Source organism: Mycteria americana, chromosome 3 (genome assembly GCF_035582795.1).
Source record: "Mycteria americana isolate JAX WOST 10 ecotype Jacksonville Zoo and Gardens chromosome 3, USCA_MyAme_1.0, whole genome shotgun sequence".
In the NCBI taxonomy this organism is placed as follows: Eukaryota; Metazoa; Chordata; class Aves; order Ciconiiformes; family Ciconiidae; genus Mycteria; species Mycteria americana.
Window position 1 is genome coordinate 37638437 of NC_134367.1, and position 23279 is coordinate 37661715.

The following is a 23279-nucleotide window of genomic DNA, read 5'->3' on the forward strand; positions in this document are numbered from 1 at the left end:
TACTGATTTTTTTTTCCCCGCTTGGCTTTCGTATTTTAGTTATCAAAGTGACCAATTCCACCACCTTATTTACATGGCCTTATCCTGGAATTGAATATGCCTTAAAGATGGGGGATAGTAACCTGCCTTATCCACTAGTCAGTGATAAACCCAATTTAATTTTGTACCAAGTATGTTACATTTTAAAAAAGTACACACAAAAATCTTTATGGCTTATCTTTCATTTTCTGGAGTTGTATTTAACTAATGAAAAGTTCTATTCTGAAGAACAGAATCCACCTTCGTTCCCCTTTTATTTGCAGGAAAATAGAAGCAGATTCAGAACAAACCCGGAAGGACACCTGAAGAATATATTTCAGTTACAACTCTTACCCATATTGAATCAAGTTTCATAACTTGAGAGGCTAGACACACCTCTAATGAATACCAAGGCATTCAGAGTTGTTAAAAATAATAATAAAGAAGAGACTGCTAGACTCCTTTCACTCTCCAAGCTAGTACGACTAAATGTATCAAGCATGCAGTTTTGGGTTGTTGGGGTTTTTTCCCCCTTCTGTAAAGATGTCCAAGATCAAAAAAGCAGCTTGAATTGACCTTCCTACCATTCGTCTGTTCAGCTTCTAAACTCTATGCAGTACTCCAAGTCTCCTGGCTTACAGACTATTGTCAACTAAGTAAAGTGGTTAAGCTAGCAATTTGATCAAGCCAGAACTTGTCTCTGGGCATTTCCTGAAGGTGAAAGTATACTGACTCCTCACTGGAGCATTTCTGAAAATATAGAAGTTCTATATACATCTAACTTTACACATAATATTAGTTTGCTCAATGAAAGTAACTGCCAACCCTTACTAATTCAGAGAGGTGGGAGGTAAGATGTTTGGAAAGGCAGAAGGTAAAAACAAATGAAAGCTATACAATCTCAGGCATTTCCAAACTGTTCCCTGACTTCAATGCAATCCCACTCACCTTCACTATATATTTATTCAGTTTGTATTTTACTCAAAGTGTAAGTACCATAAGACTTCTATAGCTCACTTCTTCTCGCTTAACAAGAAGTCACTTACTTCAGTATAATTCACTTTAGACTTGAATAAACATGTGTAACAAGATGTTACTTTTAATTAGACCCTTTAACACAAGGTCTTTTCTTTTAGTTTTTTTACTATAATTAACAGAATAATATAGTTACACAAAATACTCTTAGGTTAGCTTTTAGGCCTAAAGTATTTACCATATTTCTGAAAACAGACATCTACACCACTTTCAGAACCTCACATTCTGTTTACAGCCAAAACAGCAGCATCATTTAATAAAGAAACTGTGAGAAAAGTGCAAAATGCCTCAGAACTTTTATTGAAGTGGACTATTCGGCAAGACCATGAAATAACTATTTTTGAAAGGCAGATATATTCATTGGTCAGGAAAAACATTCTTTGTTGTCTGGGGCGAACAGCCGGTCTCATTCAGGTCTTCACACCTGAGTGATCAGCATCCCCAAGAGCTTTGAGCTCAAAGCTTTATGCTTTGATTCTGTGCTTTTTCAGCAGTTCCTGAAAATTACTGAAAAGAGTTCTTCTGTTTCTGCATTGAAGAAAACGGGACCTTTAACAAAACAAAATAACGTATGATACGGCTCTTTTTGTTCTTAATTAAGCACTTCAGCAACTTTTTATAGGATATGTTGCACAAGTGATAGCAACTGGGCAAAGATTATTCCATATTCAAGTTTTGTTTCTCTTTATTATGTTCTACAGATATTCTCTAGATTTCTGGAGAAGTACATATTTGTACAGATGTATTTTAATTGCATATAAACCAGCTACCTACAAGGCAGCTGGTACAATGTACACAAAAATGCAATTCTAAAGAATATCCCATCAGCGTCATAATTGCATTGGTTCATCAGGCTAGGAAAAGAATGAATATTTCTGTATGTTCAGTGAAATGTACATTAAGTTTTCCTGCACAAGACAGAAAGACTTCAGTATCTTTTCTGTTTCTCAACCATTAGTGGGTTCTCCACCTGAAATACATACAGCCTGAAGAATAATGGGTTCCAATTTTTTTTTGTTGGGCAAATATATAAAATACAGCCTTCCTAGGTGAAAACTGAGAATTTACTTAAGGAAACAGAACAAAATTTCTAGTTCAATTTATAAAAAGAAAAGTCATTCCAGCTCATTATTTCATTGAGAGGGTCAGACCAGAATAGGATAAATCAAAAACAAATGCTTTCACACACAGCTCTGAACCAGACATCCAAAAAATGCAAATACACTCCACAGTTGAAAATACTTCAGTTACCAGCACTTATCTCAATGTTTAGAAAAGGAAATTATTGGTCATGAAAAAAGTGGTATGTTGAAGTAACCACAATTTTGCAAATATTCAGTGCTCTGCAAAAGGTTCAATAAAAATAACATTTATTTAGAGAGCCTCACTTGTTCTTCCCTAAAAAGAGCCTGAAAGTTATTTTTCTTAACATTTAATTCCACTACCACAGAAACTCTGTAACTTTCTTTGAACTCCAGCTGCCACGGACTTCATACAATGTTCTTTCTCCCTTTAAAAACTATATACCATGCAGCAAGCTGCAGTACAATGCAAAACAGCCCTCTTCCACTCTGATTTCTCCAACGCCTTTTAAAATGTATTCCCAAGTAAAGGAAAAGGTAAGGCAATCACTAAAGCAATCTTAGCTATTAGAAAGCTCAGTCCTCCAGCCACCTTGCAGAAATAGCTGCTAATCTAGCCCAAGATTTTCCAGGTTTACAATCTTCAAGCCAATGCATAGCCACTCAACAGGGGAATTATTCTACTCAGCAACAAGCATTTTCTCCCCCGCATCTAGAGCACAACATAGAAACAACTCTCTACATGAATACCAAAATAGTAGCTCTAAACAAAACCCCACGGAATGGATGCAGGTGCTACATGAGGGTTTAAGTGAACCACCTCTGACCAACATACACACTAGCTGAGGAGGCTCTGAAAACTTAGCACTAAACACTCAGCAAAACCATGTTCTCTTCCTATATTCCAAGCATCTACAGAAACATCATGGAAGGCATGCAACTTTTGCTTTAGAATGGAAGAGCTACTAGGACATCAAATACTTTGCCATCTGGCCAAGTCAAAACTGGCTGTACTCAACCTAAGAGCTTCTCAGCTATAGCATGCTCCTGCTTCAGCTGTTAAGAGAGAACTGTAATTCTCTGGGTAAAGTGTAATGGTATGCATTTTGAGGTTTTTTTCAACATTAGAAATAATATAAATAGCCCAAATTAAGCTCTCTCAATTATATCTCTATCTATCATCCCCCCCCCCTCCAATTCATGGAAAACTTACAGGCTACCAATAGCATCCAAAAGGGGTTTAGAGATTGAAAAATTGTAATAGCAAGCTACCACAGTAAAAATGTCTCTGTTCCGAAAAGCACCTGGCTACATATATATTTGTACATTGTTACTCATTAGTTCCCCCAATATATCTTCAGTCTCCTCTTTTTGCCAAGGCAGAAACCTTTGTCTTTGCAGCAACTGCACCTGATCAGGAGCCAATCAATTGGATATTCTCTGCCCACTCTCATCCAACACTGCACATCTATCTGCAACTACTGTTTTGGTATAAACCGCTACTGTTTTGCTATAAACCACACTGATAATTTGGTCTTAACCATTCCCCCTTCCCTGGACATCAGCAGAGAAAGATGGAAAGACACAAGTGATTTTGCACATTTTCCTATCCATGACAAAAGAAAAAGGATGCTCCTTAAATAATCTCCTAAAATATCACAGGTGTTGCTTCTTCTAGCAATTAAAAAACCATGTATCTTGTTAAAGGTTGAAAGCTAACAAACATGTTTTAGTGACCATACAAGAGCATAAAAATAACTAAAAAAGAAAAAAAGAAAAAGAAGAATACTCCTGACCTCCAGCTTCTGAGTTTTTCAACAGTACAGACAGCACATGCATGCTTCATGATATAGCATAGCAAACTAAAGCACAGCTACAAAATTACTGAATGGACCAGAGAGCAGAAAGAATAACTTCTACACGACACTCAAATCTTTCCAAAGAAAACCATTACCACAATCTACGTGACTTATTCTCCCCAACAATGGGTGCAGGCCATGCTGTCCTGGTTTTAAGTTGTTATATAGTATTAATTATTTATCTACTTACAGCTTTATTATATCTTTAATAAAAAGTTTTATTTGTATGTATTCACTATTGAAATGTATTTTGTTGCATTTCATACTTCAAAGACAAAATTAGCTTCAGAGCAGAACCAGTATATGAATTGACAATACCCATTTTTTCCCCACATACAAACTGGTAAATATGACAACACAACATCTCAATAAAAATAATACTAAAGGTAAGGTATATGACACAAACAAGGACAAATATAAACAGAACTACTACTTAGCTCTCATCATCACAATAATTAATCACCCTGGCAGTTAGGTATTACAATGGCAATGCCATAATAAAATTGACTTACCTATACTAGGTGGACTGCCATAATTTACAGGGGACTCTGGAGGCCTCCCACAATGTAGTGCAGCAAGAGCAGATCCCTTCCATACAACATGTTTGCAACCTGTTTTCAAAGAATTACACAAAAAACATAGGCGTTTTTTTCATGCGAAAATGCAGAAAAGGCACGAAATATCAAGAACTCAAAATTCTCATAAAATCCTCATACTTTTGTTTGTACGAAGCAAAGACTGTCTGCCAGCTCCTAATAATGTCTGCACCCCAGGGACACTTTGGGGAATTTCTTGCTCTAGAAGCGGTCCGAGTCGATGGCATATTTGAAGCAAGTGATCAGGTGCCAAGTGTCTGTAGTATTTCACCTATTATATGAAAGAGCAAACAAAACATTTGATAAAGAACATAATATTTTTGAAGAATTACTGCGTTCATCTTTTTTTCTTCCAGATTGTTACACAAATTCGTAAGAAAATTATAGTATATTAAGGATAAAAACAAATAATGACCTTTAAGTACAATAATTCATTCCAGCTGGTCCTAATTAATTCTTCTATTCAGCACATGCCACTTTGTACAGAGAACTGTTGGTATTTACTACTTTCTGACTTTAAGGCACAGTTGGTCATAGACTAATAAGGTCCTTTATAATCAAAGTTAAAAATGTAAAGTATATATTCAATATTATATTTAAATAGTGGCTTGGTCAATTTAAGTTACTGTAAGATAAAGACAAGACAAAGATTGTAAGGACATCAACATTTACAGAATTCTTGGAAGATTCAAATACATCAAATAAGTAACATAGCTTTGTAGAAGACAATGCAAAAACATTCTGCCTTAACTCACCTAAGTTACAAGACCTTGTCGAAGGTCCACAACTGGACTTTTTTTTTTTTTAACATCTAAAGCTTTTAAACAAAAATGTTGGCTTAAATAATTCAACTTTAAAATTGGTATATGTGGTATTCTATTAGGCTACAAACATGACCAGTTTTTTTAACTGCTCATAGTTTTCAACTGCGCAGTACCAAAACAAGCTCCTATTATCAGCAACGGATCTTCTCACCACTTGATTATAACAATGTTGAACCAGTATTAATGACTGCCCAGACTAAAACCAGTTCATTCTTTTGAACTACTATAATTCTGGATCAGAAGATCATCTTACATAACATGGAAAAAAAGCTTTGAAATGTGTATGTGACAACAGTAAAATCCTATTAACATAAAGCTTTCAGTTAAGAAATAGCATTTTTAAAATACATACGCTATTGTCAGCTTAGAGTGTAACAAAGAAAATTTAAAATAAAATTAAGAGGGAGGATAGAAACTCAGTTTTCTTCAGTTCTTGTACAGGATTTGGCGTGTAGTAGTTTTATCCTTCGTACAGCGTGAAATAAGTCTTCACAGTTTTACTTTGCAGAAGAAAAAAAAAAAAAAAGTACTGCAGTAAAAGCTTGTGATGTTTTGTTATTCTGCAACTAGACGGCCATGACTGACATTTTAGGCAGAATGATGCTTCTGTATTACACCCAATTAACAGGAATATACCTCATTTTCATCAAACGTGCTCCTGTCTTGCTGACACACTGTAATTGCTTCATGTATTCTAGAAGTTTGTTAACATAAAGAGTGCTGATATCTGAAACAGAGGCTTCGGAAAAGCCTTGCTTACACCAGTAATTCCCACCAACGACACAGCAGCCTTCTAGTGAAGGAGGAGGTTTTCTCTTTTGCTCCTGTCGTGTTTTAACCCTGGCCGGCAGCTCAGCCCCACACAGCCCACTCGCCCCCAGTGGGATGGCGGAGAAAATCAGAAGGATGAAAGAGCAAAAACTCGTGGGTCGAAATAACGGCAGTTTAATAGGTAAAGCAAAAGCTGCAGGGCAAGCAAAGCAAAATAAGGAATTAATTTGCTACTTCCCATTGGCGGGCAAATGTTTAGCTGTTTCCAGGAAAGCGGGGCTTTCCTTCTGTGAATTATATTACATTTGTAGAAGGCCTTACAAGCTGTCTGAATTTGCCTAAAAGTTAAATGACCTACAAAATTCACGAGTCAAAAAAAGGTTTTTCTTTAAAAAAATATTAGAATTTTTTTTATAAAGTTACAGTTGATTGTACAGATCAATTAATTTAAAATGACTAAATTTAATGTCATCAGACAGGCACGCTGTTAGAAGAGTGGCAAAAAATAATCCACTGAATTCAGAACTTGCTATTCTGGTTCATTTTTCTTATCAGTAACATGCAAATAAAACTTGCTTTCTTCTACCTAAAGGAGGAATCAGTCAAAATACATGCTTGAGAGCCCTAAAATACCAGAATAGCTGCAAGTAGTGACAAAGCTAAGTACAGTTTCTGCCATCAACACCCCTGATCCATTTCCTTAGCTTTTGTTCTCCTTTGCTGCTATCAAAAGAAGCGCAAAAACTTAACAAATACTGCCCTTTGTATAATTCTATCTGAAACCAGACTTCGTGTCTGCAGAATCTGAACTTGTCTCTCGAAGATTAATAATTAGTCATTTTTTTGGTTTAACCACAAATATTAGAACTACATATGCAACACTTGTCATTTTATCCTGCTCAAGACCCTTCAGTTTTACACATGCTCACAAATGCACAAAATCTAAAGTAAATGAAGCAAATTGGCTTTGACACATTCCAAAACTACAGCTAGCTGACATCTTGAGTCATACTTCTCATGATTTGTCATAAGCCATGTGTTCACTTTTTTATTTTAGCAGAAACTAGGTAGGCTCAATTTCTTGTGCAGTTTTTAAAGCAAATGGGGTATCTATTTGTATTATTCTTGATCATACTTATTAAAGATCTTACCTTACGCCCACACTACAGTCTCTCCTCAAGTCCATTTGTGTGAAAACAGCTATTTATGTCTTGTGATGCTTCTGCCCAGCATTTGTCTGAGTAATCATTGTTCGCTACTAAACAGCATTCGCAACCAGCTCATTAACAAACTGATTCAACAATACTAAGCGAGCTGTATGCTTAAAAAAAAGTGACACTGGCCATCTAAACACTTCTCAGTTCCAGAAAGTTTATAAAACTACTTCATGCACCACACACAGTCAACATTTGGCTCTCATTTTCCTATATAAGACTAAAGCACACACAAAAAACTTCTAAAAATAAAAAAGCAAGCTTCATTTCACTGCAAAACCTGCTAGGGAAAAACCCTCTTATTTTATTAGAGGTTTCATTTGGACTTATTTCTTTCCCTTTTTCTCCTATAAAGAAGGAAATGGTGCAACTTAAATAATCTATTAAAAACAGACTATTAAGTAAGTTTTCTCCAGGTGAAGTACTTTCTTCTCCATCGGAAAATAAATAATAATCTTCTTTTAACAATATTGATAGAATAGTTCAGTTGAAAGAGATCTACAACGATCATCTAGTCCAAGTGCCTGACCACAGGTTAAAGCATGTTATTAAGGGCACTATCGAAATGCCTCAAACACTGACAGGTTTGGGGCATCGACCACCTCTCTAGGACGCCTGGTCCAGTGCCAATTTGTATGTGTGACTATTAGCATTACAGTAGAAGTCACAAATGAAAATGCATGCAACAGAAATTCACCTTAGTCCCGATTCCTCCCTTTTGAAAAAGGAGGGGAAAAAAAAAGGGCAGAAAAGAGAACCACAATGTGGTAGCAACAACTCAAGAAAGGACAAGGTAAGGAAGTTTATTTAATACATTAAACAATAGAGAGGCTTGAAAGCTAAAATTGTTCTAAGGTGCTGCCTACCAGGATACAATTCTTGCACTGACAAACTGTAAAAAGAAGCCAGAACCAACATAAAATATACCTACCACCCTGTGTCCTCCTCTTAAATAACAACAAAAAAACCCCTGTCAAGAGTACTTTCAAGTCAGATTTAAGTGACAAAATAAATAAAATTATCTTTTAAAAGGACACTTTACAAGCTTTGTCAGAAACAGAAAAGCTTATGACAACTCAATAGAATGACGGAAATTTGTCTTGATATCAATCTCTGATTCCAAGAGGAGAAAGTAAAAGCAAAAGGAAAAAAAATAACAGACGTACAAGTATTTAAAATTCATACCCCTCTAAATGAAAAGTGAAAACTGGACTCTACAAACAGGAATTTTAAATTTTTATGCCAAAATTGTGATGTCAAACAGTATATAAACAGCACAGATTTTTTTTTTCCTCTGCCAGTCCCACCTAGCTGAAATTCTGGTTTCTTTCCTCCTCCTATTAGGCTTTCTGCAACATCTAATTCTGCTCTTTTCTTGCAACAGAAATGCACAGAAGATATGCTTTTATAACTGTAATAATGAACTCTCTTTTTGTTCGAATAGACTTTTCACATAAGACAAGTTAATAACATTTCTTAAACATTACTGTAATAAAAATCAGAACTCTGTTAGCAAGTACAAAATTTTCAGATCTTAAGCACAAATAATATTTTCTAGAAAATAAGAAGCAGCATTACCCTCAATTTCACCCTTTACCTACTACCCCCAACTTTACTTATTCCAAACAAACAGCATGGGAACACACGAAATGCAGCTACACAGCTATTTGGACTAACATTCAGATCTTTTATTACCTTTGAAATAGACCTAAGTGCTTATATTTTCATTCTGCATGACTCTGCAGAATAATTCAGCATCAGAATCACAATGAATGCATCAACAGAATCATTATTTGACCTAGACTCTTTAGTTAAATTTGTAATACATAATGCAGTTATTCGCTGCCAGTGTTTTAGACATGAAGTAAAATATGACCCTATTCTGGATTCTGCTTTAAGCACTACGCATACTGAAACGTTCTGCAAAGTATTGTTGGTCCCCCCCCCCCCCGCCATGCTAACACTTAACATGCTTAACCACAAGTTTGACTGTTAAGTATCTTTCAGAAAAACACATTTCCACATGAGGACATTTAACAACAAAATCTAAGTCAGTCAGCTACCTATATTTCAAGATGCAAGAGCTCAATCTTGCTAATACCAGCTATCTCAGCTTTAACTATTCTGCTATGTAACATATTACCCAAAACAAGTTCCAAATTGAATTACAGTAATTGTTGTACTATATCAGACCATCAATCTAACTGAGTACCCTCTATCACCAGCCACTGCCTTATCACTTTAAAATTAGGAACTGCAATAAAGTGCAATTACTTTTCTCCGAAGCATTCCAATTTTTATTTTTTTTTTTGGGGGGGGGGGGGGGGGGGGGGGAGCAGGGGGGCAGACAACAGGGAGGGGAGAACTGGAGAATTAACTATCTTCCCCAAAGCATGTTTATTTCTCATGTACTTTCTAATTATGCTTGAGCTAAAAGCGTATGGATACTTAGCCACTATTTCCTATAGGAATGCCTATGATTTTAATGTGAGACTACTTTTTCTCTAATGGAATAGACCTATATGAAACCAGCCATCCCAAGAACATACTAGTTTTCCAACTATTTAATGCCTTTAATAGGTATGAGGCCAGAGCAGACAAAAAACTCAAACCTTAGTATAAACAGGCTGCTACAAGCTTGCTACTAACCACATGAGAAGGTACAAACAGTAGTAGCATTTTCAGTCTTATGGACTAAGATGTTCAACTATATCTATTACTGTTAGATTACCTGTACCTATTTGCCCATCTTAAACTCATTCATAATGTTTTGTGTTGTTTGGGGTTTTTTCTGTTTGTTTGTTTTTTTTAAATAAAAGGTACACCTTAGAAACTTGATATTCCTCTTTAGCCCATCTCTCATCAATGTTTCTTAGTCGCGGTTTGAAAGAACTAGCACAAAACAGTTGACTTAGCCAATCCTTGATTATCTGTGGAACAAACATGTGGTACTTCGCACAATGGCCGAGAGTTCCTCCTCATCAAAATATAACAGTTTGAACAGAGAGTCTTTAACATCACCATAACTAAATTCCCAGCTATGGGAATAATCCGTAGAATGGAAGCGCTTGTCTTTTAGAACTAAAAGGAAATCACTTAAGTTGATGTATGTCCAGCTGAAGCACTGATAATGACACCAAAATCATTGCTAAGGCTCACAATCATTTCACAGGTTTTCCTACCTCCAGTGCCAAGTCTTTCAGACTACCTTCCAAAACACTGTATAGACTTTCCCCAAAATACTGTTAATAACAAACTAGATGATGCAGCAGCTCTCTGATTCAATGTAAGTTTTATTTTTGCTCCCTATTTCTTTGAATAACTTTGCAGCACAAGATTTCCTGAAGAAACAAACCACTTATTATCTGGTTACTTATTAAGAAACAGAATTACTAAACAGTAACCACAATGCTGCCTAAAAGCCTTTACTATGTTAGGTATTATACAAACAATGAAATACAGTGTCAATGCACTTAGTGTCCCCAGTCCCACAGATACTCTTTGTAACTTCACATGCCTTTGCATAACCAAAAAGAACGAACAGTGGATGGCCTGAAAATAGTTTTGTCACTTTCACTTTAAATCTCATTTAATAATTGTGGGCAGGGACAGGGGAAGAGGAAGGGACAAATGTTAGCAAAATAGTAATAAACAGTTCCTGAAAACAACAAGGCATGCTGCCTGCTACACCCATCACATCGTCTCCCTGTTTGATGTGAATTCCCTGCCTTCTCCCTCCTCTTTGATGTGAATTCCCTGCCTTCTCCTTTCTCAACCACCACGAATAAAATTCTAATTCAACAGAGAAAATGACAGTTACGTGAATACTTTAGATAAGAAAAAGAAAGTTAACACAATGGTTCTGATCACGTACATGATGATGCCTGTACCCTAGAAGAGCTTAAAAAAACCATACCAACCAAACAAAAAACCCCCACCACCCCCCAAAACCAACCAAACAACAAAAACCCAACCACCCTCTACAGTAGCTCTGACTTGCTGCGGTGAATCTTAACAGTTGGCTTCATCCAGCTGAAGTCCACTTTGCTCCCAAAAGGAGCAAGCCCAACACATTCCCCAAGCCCTCCACGCGCACTCCTATCATCTCTCTCATGGTGGTGGCAGGACCCATGTTGCTGAACACAAAAGGACAGCTGAACCATCTGAAAATGATTTTTGTACTGTTCATTTTTCAGACAGTTCAGCTCCCTTATCCGACTGACCGCACATTTGGATGAGTGTTCGTGCCTACACAAAGGATGCAGCAGAAATGCATAGCTTTCATCCACAGCGTACAATCAGAGCAGCTACACCCATAGTGAAACTGTAACATGAAAAAACAATTACCCTGGAGTCAAATGATGCACCATTGCTTGCTCATGTGTCAAGGCCCTAACAAAGGTGTTTTAAAGCCTAACTACACAACACTTAAACAACACATTTAACCATGATCTATAAACAATTCACAAGGCTGCCTTGCTCTGCTCAAGTGAGCTGTTCACTCTTAAAACTCCTGAATTGCTGTCCCCCATCATGAGAAATCCTCAGTCTTGCAAAAAGAAGAGAAAAATAGTTGGCTTACAATTAATAAGTTTTCACAACCAATGCAAGAGAATACAAAACATCCCGAGATCTGTTACTGAAGAGTCCCACCATCCTTGGTACACCTAGGTTGAAAGTGGCCTACCAGAGACTCAATTCTCAGAAAGTCTATGGTTATAGCACAAACAGAAATCTTAATACTGACAATATAAAAACGAGATTAGGACTCTGAAATAAGAGACTACACTCTCAAAGCAAGATTCAAGTGGTTTATACCACAAATGGAGACTGGAGAAAAATATAATATAGAAACATTTGAATTCAAGAAAAATCACTTAAGAATATAAAACATAGTATAATGGCATTTCTGAACTCATGTATTTTCCTGTGGCATTACAAGCCTGCACAGCATGACGTTAGCTTGTAAGAAAATGAAACATTTACTTTCACTGACCAAACAGAAAAATGAAAGTAATTTACAAGATGAAAATTGCATTGGATTTAACATTATTTGCACAAATTAAGTTACAGAAATAAAATATCTAAGGCTGTGAATTTCAGTCTAGTAACAGAAAGTTAACTCTAATAAGAATTCCTAAATGTTTCCAAAATGAGGACAAAACCAGGAACATCATAATCTCTTGAAAAGACTTCTACTTAAATAGATGTGTAATAAACGGCATGATTTTGCAAACAACAAAACAAAACCCTGGGATTAAACTGCACCCCGTTACACAGAGCCTTTATTCCCTCCTAGAGTAAAAGTCAGACACCTAACACTACCTTTACTGCTATTTTTATTTCCTAGCTTTTCTCCCTTCAGCCCCTTCTACAAAGTTTAGTGAAAGCTCAAGACATTCAAGTCTGAGAAGTGGTACCAAAACATGACAAAACATGCCTTCTTCAGAATAAGAGTCAGCATCTTAAAGCTAGAAAAATGGAGGGGGAAAAAAAAAGAAAAGAAGAAACAGAAGGTTAACTCATCATCAGCCTCTAACTTAAAAGCTAAAGATTCTTTGGTTTCAGATAAGCAAGTTTCTGTTTAATGAAACAAGACATTGTGAAAAACACTTCTTTTGTATCAAATGGAACTGTCACCCTGCAAACACACTTCCGTGCCAGCTTTCACAAGCCTAAAATGTCAAGTAATACAAAGTTCACACATCTTTGACAACTGAAGCACAAGCAGACAGAGAGGATGGAGAAAAGCATCAAGAACAAAGTAGTCAAGTTATTCCCCCCCCCCCCAATGTCTAGGTAGGGACAAGGTGGAAAAGGGCATATAAACGTCTATCAGGAAATCTAAGAAAACTTTGTTAGGAACAGAAGACTAGAAGAAGAGGATGGACCTAGTCTGCATCACATCTCCAAATACAGGGATCCAGGATCAAGTCCAAATTTTGAGGAAGTCCATCTTATATCATTACATACCCATTCTGACTAAATTATTATTTACCTGCATTCCAACAAACAAAAGACGTTTCTTGGAAAGAAGGGTCTGAATGAATTTACTTCCCATCAATTCTTCTTACTTCAACCTTTAAAATGTTTTTTTCCTCACTTTCTCTTTCTTCACATCCTTTTATATTCTGACTATAGAAGAAACCCAAATCCATTCTACACTAAGACTGCACCTCCAATTCTGTGTGATTTATAGGACAAAAAACCAAAGATTCATGGTTAGTTTTACCAAGCAACTTCTGACCATTGCTTGAAATGGGTAATATGGCCTTATGGTCCTACAAATGAATAAATAAATAAAAATAGCATAATATATCATGCAAAAGTATCAGCACTTTGAAATTCCCAGTTTAATTTCTTTATGACCTTTGATTTCAGGAAAACTGAAAAGTATTGGTATGTATGAATAGGTTTTCAACGAGTCAACTGCTATCAATTCTTCCACACCACATCTATTAAAATGCCTGGGCAAATCCACCTCTTGCTCCAGAGAAAAATCAATGCAGTAAGGAAACCGGTTCCAACTACAATGAACACCTATGATTCATACTGTTACATCCGTAATATAAACAAAGTAACGAATATGCCAGCAGTCTTTATCGGACGCATTACAGATGTGAACTGTTCTGTCTCCTTTTGCATGAGCTCAGAAGTTCTCCACGTGTCTACATCTCAGAAGTACTGGAGTGCAGAACTACTAAAACCAACCAGAAAGCCTGAAGGGAAATCTCGCTTTGATGAACATTACAACCAGGGCTCAGCCTTCCTCTGAAATCCTAGTCAAAAATTCAGAGACCAAATTATACAATGGTGCACCTGTAATGAAAACAATACTAACAAGTTGCTAACAGACACAATTCAGACATCTTAATTGCTGTTTTCCCAACTACTGTAGTTCACAACATCTTAGCGAAGCAAACATCCAGGCCCCTCTCTGCTAGCAAGAACTACAGCACTGCAAGTAGTACTTTTTTTTTTTTTTAAATCGCTGATCTACATCTCAGATGCAAAGCATACACTGGGAGATTTAAAAAAAAAACCAAACCACCACAAAACAAAAAGCCACGTAAATCAAATTTGTGATATGAAACTGGCAAATCCAGTTATTCCTACACAACAAATACCTTGTATATAAAGAACGCAAAGCCATATAACGCGCCTTACCAGCATACGCGGGCACGCACCGAACCAGGAAGGACACCTCAAGCAAACCCACCCCCGATGTAGATCCCAACCCAAGTTAACAGACCAGCGAGGAAAACCACCGCCTCAGCACGGCGACCTGGGACCCCAGCTCCCGCTCAACCCTGGCCCGCTGCCCTACGGCCGGCCACCGTGCCCGGCCGGGCGGAGGGACCCGCCGGGGGCCGGTGCGCTCCGGCAGCGCGGAGCCATTGTGTGCGCGGGCGGCGCGGCGGAGAGCGCCCCCGCCTGCCGGCGGCCCGGCCGGCTCCGGCTCCGGCACCCGCCTGCCGCTGCCGCTGCCGCCCGCCCGCGCTGGCCCCGCCCCGCGCTGCTCCCGCCTGCCCGCAGCACGTCCATGACGTACCTCTATTTCCAGCCCGGCGAGGCCGGGGCTCTCGCTTCAGGGCGCTTGTTGTTATTTACCCCGCGCCGCCGGCCCCGGCGGGACCCCCGCGCCGCCCCGCGTCTGCCCTCAGGGCCGAGAGGGAGGAGGAGGAAGGGGCCGAGGTTGCTGGTTTTTAAAAAAAAAAAAAAAAAAAAAATCTCCAAAGTTTTTTTTTTTTTAAGTTGTATTTTTTTTTTGCGGGAAATTCAATTTTTTTATTGGGCTGTTCAGGGAGAGCGAGGGGAAAAAAAAACTTTGCCCGCTGCACCGCGGTCGGCCCCGGCCGCTGCTCTTACCAGGTTCTCGTAGCTCCGGGGATGCTCCTTGCCCGTCCAGTCCGTACGCTTGGGCAGCAGCTAGGGGAGGGCAGAGAGGACACCCCGTGAGCGGCTCCCCTCCCCGAGGAGCCCCCCAGCAGCGCCCGGGATGGGGCGGGGGAAGCGGGAGAGAGCGAGGGAAGGGGGGGGAGGCCGCAGGCGGGGCGAGCGCCGGGTGCGCGGCGCCGCTTACCTCTTTCTCCGCCACTTCTCGGATCAGGACCTGCAGCAACAACAAAAGGGGGGGGGTAAGAAAAGGGGGCTGGTTTTAAAAAAAGAAAAAAGGGAGAAAGAGGACGAGGCTGCGAGCGCGCCGCCCGATCCGCCGCCCTGCCCGGCCGCCCCCTCCCCGCCAGGCCCGGCGCCGCCATCCATCCATCCCCTACCTGAGCCGCTTGCTGGCAGGGTCCGTCCTCCAAAAAGCGAGCGATAAGGAAGTAGAGCTCTGAGGGAAGAGGAGAGGCGGTGAGGGCTGGAGCTCGCCCCTTCCCCGCGGGCTTCTTTCTTCCCCCTCCCCGCCGCCCCTCTCAGGCTCCCGCTCGGTTCCCGCCGCCCCGCACGGCGGCTCCCCCGGCACTCACCCGCTCGCAGCTCCGCCGTGTGCCTGCTGCCGCCGTCCCCGGACATGGCGAGGCGAAAACCGGGGAGGGGAGGGGGGGAAGGGGGGGGGGTCGGGCCGTGCTCCCGCGGCAGCGTCGGGGCCCAGCGAAACGCGTCCGCCCGCCCGGTAGCTGTCACTGTTCGTTCACCAGGAAGAGTCTCGGCTCCACCATTCAACCCACGGGCAGGAGGAGGAAACAACAACTCACAGCAACCCGCCGCCAACGCCGCCGCCGCCGCCGTCGCCAGCCAGCGCGAGCGAGCGCGATCCCTCCGCCCGGAGAAAGAGTCCCCTCCTCCCCCTCCGCGCCCCCCTCCTCAGCCCTCCCGGCCCCTCGCGCCGCGCCGCGCGCGCCGCCCCTCCCCCCCGCGCCCCTCAGTCCCCGGCGCCCGGCGGCGGGGGCGGCCAGGCGGGGAAGGGGGGAGCTGGCTCCTCCTGCCCCCTCTCCCGCCCCGCCGCCGCGGCGGCAGCGGCCCCCGGCCCTGCCCGGCTGAGGGGAGAAGGGGCGAGGGCGAGCGGTACGTGTTTATTAGCGGGCGGGCGGGCTCAGGCAGAAGATGTCGGAGCGGCAGAGGCGGGGTGGGCGGGAAGGCGGCAGGCTGGCGGCTGAAAGGCGCTTTCTCTGCGAGGTGCGGACGGCCGGAGCGCGGAGGGATACGACGCACGGGGAGGAGGGGCCGCGGCGGGGCAGCGGCTATTCGCGGCGGCGGGGAGGCTGGAAGTTACCGAGTTTCAGTGTCGCAGAAATGGGAAGCGAGCGAAGCCAAAATGCCCCCGGGGAGCGCGGCCCCGCTGGGGAGGCGGGCTGAGGAAGCCCGGCCCTTCCCCCCCGCCCCGCTCGCCGCGGCTCCCCCATCCCCCGTAGCCAGGCCCCTCCCGGGCGCGGGGCTTTGGCGGCGCCGGGCTCCCTCAGAGCCCGTCAGGGGCCTCGGGGCGATGCGGCTTTGGCATCTGCGCGTAAGTGCCAGTGTCACGCGTTGTTGTTTCTTATTCTTGCAACATTGTGCCCGGGGCCGGGTTCGTGCCTGGGGTTTGGGGCGGGGGGACCTCAACAAACCCCAAACAACGAGAAACGCACTTCTCTTCGTTGTTCCGCACGGCTGCCGAGGCTGTTCTGCTTGGGTCTGGGAGCCGGCTTGTGGCCGCCGCCACGGGGGCGGAGGGTGAAGGGCTCGCAGGGTGCTCGGTTTGAGAACTTTCCTTAAAAAAAAAACCAAACAACCACACAGCTAATAACGATTTTATTCATTGTCCTTGCCGCCAGCCAAATCAGACACGCGGGACTGACGAATCTTCTGGCTTCTAGGAGCGATGGCAAGAGGAGGAGTGTTGTCAACGCGAGGACAAGCCGAGGGATGGTGATGCCTGCAACCTATGGCTGAACTGGAGGTAATTCACTAGCGGATCAATAAGCTACCGAAGGTTCCTGAAAGGCTGCAACATTGTACGGAGCCTGATTAGCGATTAAATCATTTATTTATTTAACGCTTTGCTAGCTTGACGGTACGGAATAAACGTTCTGGTTTGTGCTGTAACTGTTTATTTGTTGCTTACAGTCGAAAAGGAAAAGAAAATAGAAACAAAGCAAACGTCCACTGATAATTACCTTTTTAAAAAAAAATCCGTATCTGATGAGGAAGGGGTTTAAAGGAGCGTAGTCTTTATGGTTTAAAATGCATCTATGCTTTTTCAGATCGAGTTGGGGCCTTGCAAGAACGAATGTGTTTGTGGACAATAAGAATTAATTTAGCAGGGATCGATGTAAACAGGGGAAGCTGTCCTTTTTAATATTTATTTTGCCCCAATTATTAACTAATGTAACTTCTGAAGCAAAGCCAAAAGTATGTTTGAAATGGTATAGAAACTAGACAAAGAATATTTTGTGCGTAAAGACCCTGAAGCTCTCAACTGTATAACTTTTAACAAATTTCAATTTAAACCATACTTCTGTGCAGCTGAGGGAAGGTTGAGTTGAGCATTTTTATATGCATGTTTCCAAGGCCTGCGAGCTCGGTGTGTGAGCCTGCTGCTTGAGCTTTGTGCTTGGCACGGTGAGAAAGCTTGCTGCGGTCACCCTTCTGCTTTATTGCACAAACGTAACCGTGAAAGGTTAGTGAAAGGAGGCTAAAATGTCACATATTTCCATAGTCATGTTATAGAAAGGGATAAAAATTAGATTTATATAGCAGATGCCCAGTTGCTATGCATTTTGACACACAATTATCAAATGTCCTGAAAATCATTACAATCGTAATCTAGCATGTGGTCTGTAATCATTAGGGTAAATGTATTTTGTAGTATAGATTTTTTTTGAAGAAGTAGAATCGTGCAGACTAGATTTGATCACTTTAACTGTAGCGACGCTCACTTTATATATTTAAAAATGTACGGGTGTCTCCCTTTTCCCAGTTTTTATAACAATAACCACTCTGTGTTTCAGCTTTATTTTAAATCCACACTTCAAATAATTGAAATGGCAATGAAATCGTATTTACCATCTAATAAAGATTTTAAAAATAAAGTGACTTGAGTCTTTCTTAGCAATGTAAAATATGTATTGTAATATCTCTCATAGGTGGTTCTCACAACAAAGAGCTACATGAATAATGTGATTAACATTTTAATTTCCCTTAATTTTTACATAAAAGAAAGTATACTTACGTATGACATCACTAAAACTATAAACCAAGGAATAAAGAAATTTTCACAGTTAAAGAGTCTGAAAGTAGAGGAAAACTATCCTGAATATCTTGAACTTCCCTGTTCTTTTGGCAACTTGTAACTTTTCCTGATGCAGTTTAAAATACAGCCCACAGAATCAAAATGTACTTGGTGTTTTCACAGTAAAATAAGGATCGTGTCTTTTATTTTATTTTTGTAGAGCACCAAGCAAAATGGAATCCCAGTCCCTGACTTGAGCCTGAGCACCACAGTACTACAAATAATATTTAATAAATAGCTTTTACAAACATACATTCCACTTCTTTTTACAGATGAAATCTGATGAGGTTTTTTGTCTATTTGTGGCTTAACGTAGAAGTCACACAGGCCACAAGAGAAGATGTGGAATTATTATTGTTTGGTGATCCATGTTAGATTAGAATGAATTTTAAGAATTCCTGTGGCAGTAATAAATATTCCATTAATTTTTCAGACATATTTTAAAAGTTTTTTTTTCCTTGTTGCAGTTAAATTGAGGATGTTTTTGTTATGTACGCAAGTGGAGAAAAATCATCCTCATCTCTGAATTTTTACTATCTTGATTGTTTTGCTTTCAAACAATTCCTTTTCTTTCATGTGATCTTGTCACCTTCCATTAACCTTAAGTAACAATACACCAGTTCTGCTTTGTCAGTGAGATTTAATATTTTTTAGGACATATTTCTACTCTGAAAGGTCTGCATTAAAATAAAAAAAAGTAGTAGTAATGGAGTTATTTTCCTTTTTCAGCTATAACAATTGTTACAGTTAAAAAGAAAATCTCAGATTATTTTAATCTAGGAATTGGATTGTTTTAACATCTGATATCTTTACATATTCTTTTTGCAAGTGTTATGGCCTGTTATTGCGTGACTTTCACATGTGAATATTCACACATGTTCACTAAAATAATTTTACAAAAAAGCAATAATAAAGTTTATTAGATTTTGCTGTTAATAAAGTTGATAACGTAAAACTTAGTTATGGACTGATCCCAAGGGTTTGTTGTGGGTTGTGGGTTTTTTTTTTTTATTTCCCCCACCTTGGCCTTATTTTTTTTCTCGCCCCCAAGTGCTAAAGCACTATTAAGTATCCAAATACAATTTGTGTATTTGTATCCAAATAGAATTCTCTTGAATTACTGGTTACTTTTGACAGATAAGAATGTAGTATCTTTAGTTTCTTCTTGATTTTTCTGTATCTTGATAGTTTGGGAGGGAGGGGTTACTGATATTTTCCCCCTACAATTGTTTATAGCAGTTATCAGTATGGTTTAATCGCTTGCAAACAGAAAGTGCGTTACTTGAAACTTAATGGTGGCAGTTCTTGATACGAAAATCCTTTCTGTTTCTTGTTAAATTTGCTCTTTTCTTTATAGACAAAGGAAAGTATTTAGGGTTTGTAAATTGTCAAGCTGAACAACGTAGCTAAATGTTTGAAGCACAATATTGGAGTGGGGGAGGTTGGTTGAGAGCAACATAAAGCATCGACTAAGCTGTCCTCAGGTTTTGTTGGTTGTTTTTGTTTGGGTTTTTCTTTGGTGGGGGTTTTTTGCACCTCAAATGAGAATTATCACTACCAGTTGCTTCCCTTTTTGTGACTGTTGATTCTTACTCTTGAAACCAACCATTAATCTTACAAGGGCAAGAAGTGAGTGATGGTACTTATGAGGCCAGCCAACTTTTTTTATTATTGTCGTGTATATTAAATATCTGCAGAAGGAACGAAGTGTGCCAAAATACAGTACTGCTATGAGTAAAATTCCTTCTGCAGTTTTAAGCAATAACCTGCAATTTAACTAAGTAGTTTCACATCAAAAAGTCTTTTAAATACTCACTTGTTCATGCTTCATGCCAAGAATATATCCCTTCTGCACCCTGCATCGGTAACCTACCTGAGCTTTCAGCTATGGAGTTCCCTACAGAGTGCTTAACCACTGTGTATTCTGCCCGTATCGGATATTAAATGGTGAACTGTATGCTTCTATTCTTTACCTTTATTTCCTTTTTCAGTGCACCCATTACCATAGAACGCAGATGTCTTGCCACGCCAACCAAAACACATCATTTCACCTTTTGCTCGCTTCTCCCTGTTGGTGAAAATTAGCGTAGAATTAGATACCTGCACTACTCAAACCACCATCAGTGTTGACAAATTAACATTTTATAAAAAGCATGCAAATTGGTTAATCTCTGACAAGTGTCTTTCTAGGTGTTCTTCTCATGTGCAGCTAGAAGAGTAAAGCAAAATCAAGTCACTTCTGAAAACATCATTCATTTTTGTGTAAAAATAAATAATAAACTGTGAATCTACTACCGAGCTTCTGAAACTAGATCTATATGTTATTTATATTCTGAGCAGTAAATGAGTCTGGTTAGAATTCATGCAATGACCCTAAAAACCTCTTTAGTCTGTTGTTACCTAAATAAATATGAATTGCCCCAGCCATGACATTCTTTCGGTTTCACTATTACATCTTTGAATACAAAAAAATTCCCTTCTAAAGAGAAACTACAAGTTACACCTATGTCATTCCTACTGAATAAAGGAATTCTACTGTTTTATGGTGGGGTTTTGTTTGGGTTTTTTTGTTTTAAAGCAATTTAATTTGTGCTCCTGTATTTTGTAAAAGACCTTCGATTAAAGTTACTGGATCCGTTTGATAGTACAACTTTCTGTGCTGAATACATCCCCTAATTATCCAGAGGATTTTGAGAAAATGATTAAACTGCTGTACTTAATTGTTCGCTATTGGGCTGTTCTTCACAGAGAATCTTGGATATTTGCCATGTTCAGTTTCACGCCCATTTAATGTCTCCAAAGTTTTCTGAGAATTCTAAGGATTATGTGGGTTTTTTTTTCAGTGGAGCTTTCAAAAAATTAATATACAGGGTGTATTTTAGAGGAGAGCTACTCCATAATGAATATAGGAGCAGAAAAAAAAGAATGTTTACTATGTTGCTTTGTGTATTGACAATTATTTTCTTACATTATTACTTCTAGAAAACTTTTGAAAATGTTTGCTGTTACTATACTTTCTAGTAAGGTATTCCAATATGCTAAGGCAATTTTTGTTGAGCAGAAGGTTCTCAACATAAAACGTATCATTGATTTGTTTCATTGGTTTCATATTAGAGTTCTAAGTCTAAGACGACTTATTTTAAGTCTTGAGTGACAAATTTTATTTATATTGATAAATTATAAAGTTTATTAAGACACAATTTAATAGTGTCCATCAGTGACTATTTCTCTTTCTGTTTCTCTAAATGAAAATCTAGATTTCTGTTTAACCAAGTTTGAGGGCCATTTGTGATTAGGGGTTTGGATTTGATTTTTTCAATTACAGTAGTAGCCTGTTAGAAATGCAACTTTTTAAAATACAGATGAGGGGTTACTTGTCTGACTCTTCAGAATGGGGCTGGTTATAAGTAGCTTTTGTATAGACCTGGAATTTCCGTGAAGTTAATACAGTGGACTATTAAAGTTTTACATCCATGTAACAACTTGAGAGATTCTGTCACGTTGTTATCAGAGATATAGTCTGATATACTTGTTAATATGTAATTACAGGAAAGGCTGAAGGGAAAATATTTCAGTGTTTACAGATACTCATTGTGCAATTTAGATAAAACCAGAGGAGTCCATAAGAAATATCAGAGGGATCTACCCAGAGAAGAGATGAGCAGAACAACATAGGTAAAATTTTATGATGTTACATTCAAAAGAATCTGTTGGAATAAATAGTATGAGTCAGTCACGTGCCTTGTGGGTTCCTAAACCAATATAAGAGAAAAAGCTCTATTCAATAGCTGGTAGTAAATCTTGTAAAAAGACCATTCTATTTATTACATACTCAACATTGAGAATACGGTAATTTTTTTCTAGAACTCTAGTGTGAAACAAAACAATGACACATCTTCTGTTAGAATACTGCATTTGAGTCTTTCACCTTATCTCCAAAGAATTAGAGTTCACAGATATATGAGGAAAACAGCTAGGATCAATAAAAAACATTAAAGACCAAGGAAATGGAATAAAATATTTGGAGGAGGTAACATTTAAGTATGGCATACAAAATGTCTCTGTTTCAGAGAAGATAAAGCAGGATCTTCTGTAAACTCTAGGACATAGTTCAAGAACTGAAATAATTGAAATATTTCAAATTTAAAATGATGTTTTTCCCCATCACAAAATATAGCCATCCTGGCTTTACTTGTGCCTCAGAAATTGCTAAAGCAAGGATTTTAGCAGTCTTCAGAAGAACTGACGCTTCTATAGGTAAGAACATCCAGTGACAGTACACACACGATTAGAAGGATCATTAGGCTGATCCAGCACAGCCTTGCTGTGTTGCTAGCTTTAAGACAATCCTTAGTTTTTCCTGAGTGTTTCCTTCTAGTGTTGTTTGATTTCATTTAGAGCTGCAAAGTATTTTTAGTTCTCTGTAGTTGAAATATCTGCTTTCCCCAAAATAGTAGTGATGTGGTGCGAGTAGTACCAGTATTTACACTTACAGTAAAGATTTCAGTGCTGTTGAGCGTTGAACCATTTGGCTGACAGTGCTTACTTTGTGTAGCACATGTCATTTGTCAATCATCCATGAACTACACATCACTGAGATTCTGATCTCTGTTTATTGTTCAGTCTTTTAAGAAAATACTGGGCTGCTGATCCAGCTTTCTCAGTATT

General features: G+C 39.6%; 1 protein-coding gene across 4 annotated transcripts in view; it reads right to left on the reverse strand.

Moving 5' to 3' along the window:
- PHIP (PHIP subunit of CUL4-Ring ligase complex) overlaps window positions 1-16193 on the reverse strand; it is a 117241-nt gene extending 101048 nt beyond the window's left edge. For 3 of the 4 annotated variants that reach the window (XM_075498239.1, XM_075498238.1, XM_075498237.1), the window contains exons 1-6: window positions 15871-16193; window positions 15676-15734; window positions 15483-15512; window positions 15269-15328; window positions 4711-4861; window positions 4507-4605 (exon numbers count right to left, since the gene is read on the reverse strand). In XM_075498239.1, the coding sequence (XP_075354354.1) occupies window positions 4507-4605; window positions 4711-4861; window positions 15269-15328; window positions 15483-15512; window positions 15676-15734; window positions 15871-15916 (445 nt within the window). In that variant the 5' untranslated portion in view covers window positions 15917-16193. Of the gene's footprint in view, window positions 1-4506; window positions 4606-4710; window positions 4862-14566; window positions 14811-15268; window positions 15329-15482; window positions 15513-15675; window positions 15735-15870 lie in introns of those variants that run through there. The other variant, XM_075498240.1, reaches the window with a different exon arrangement.
- Between the last annotated feature and the right edge of the window lie 7086 nt (window positions 16194-23279).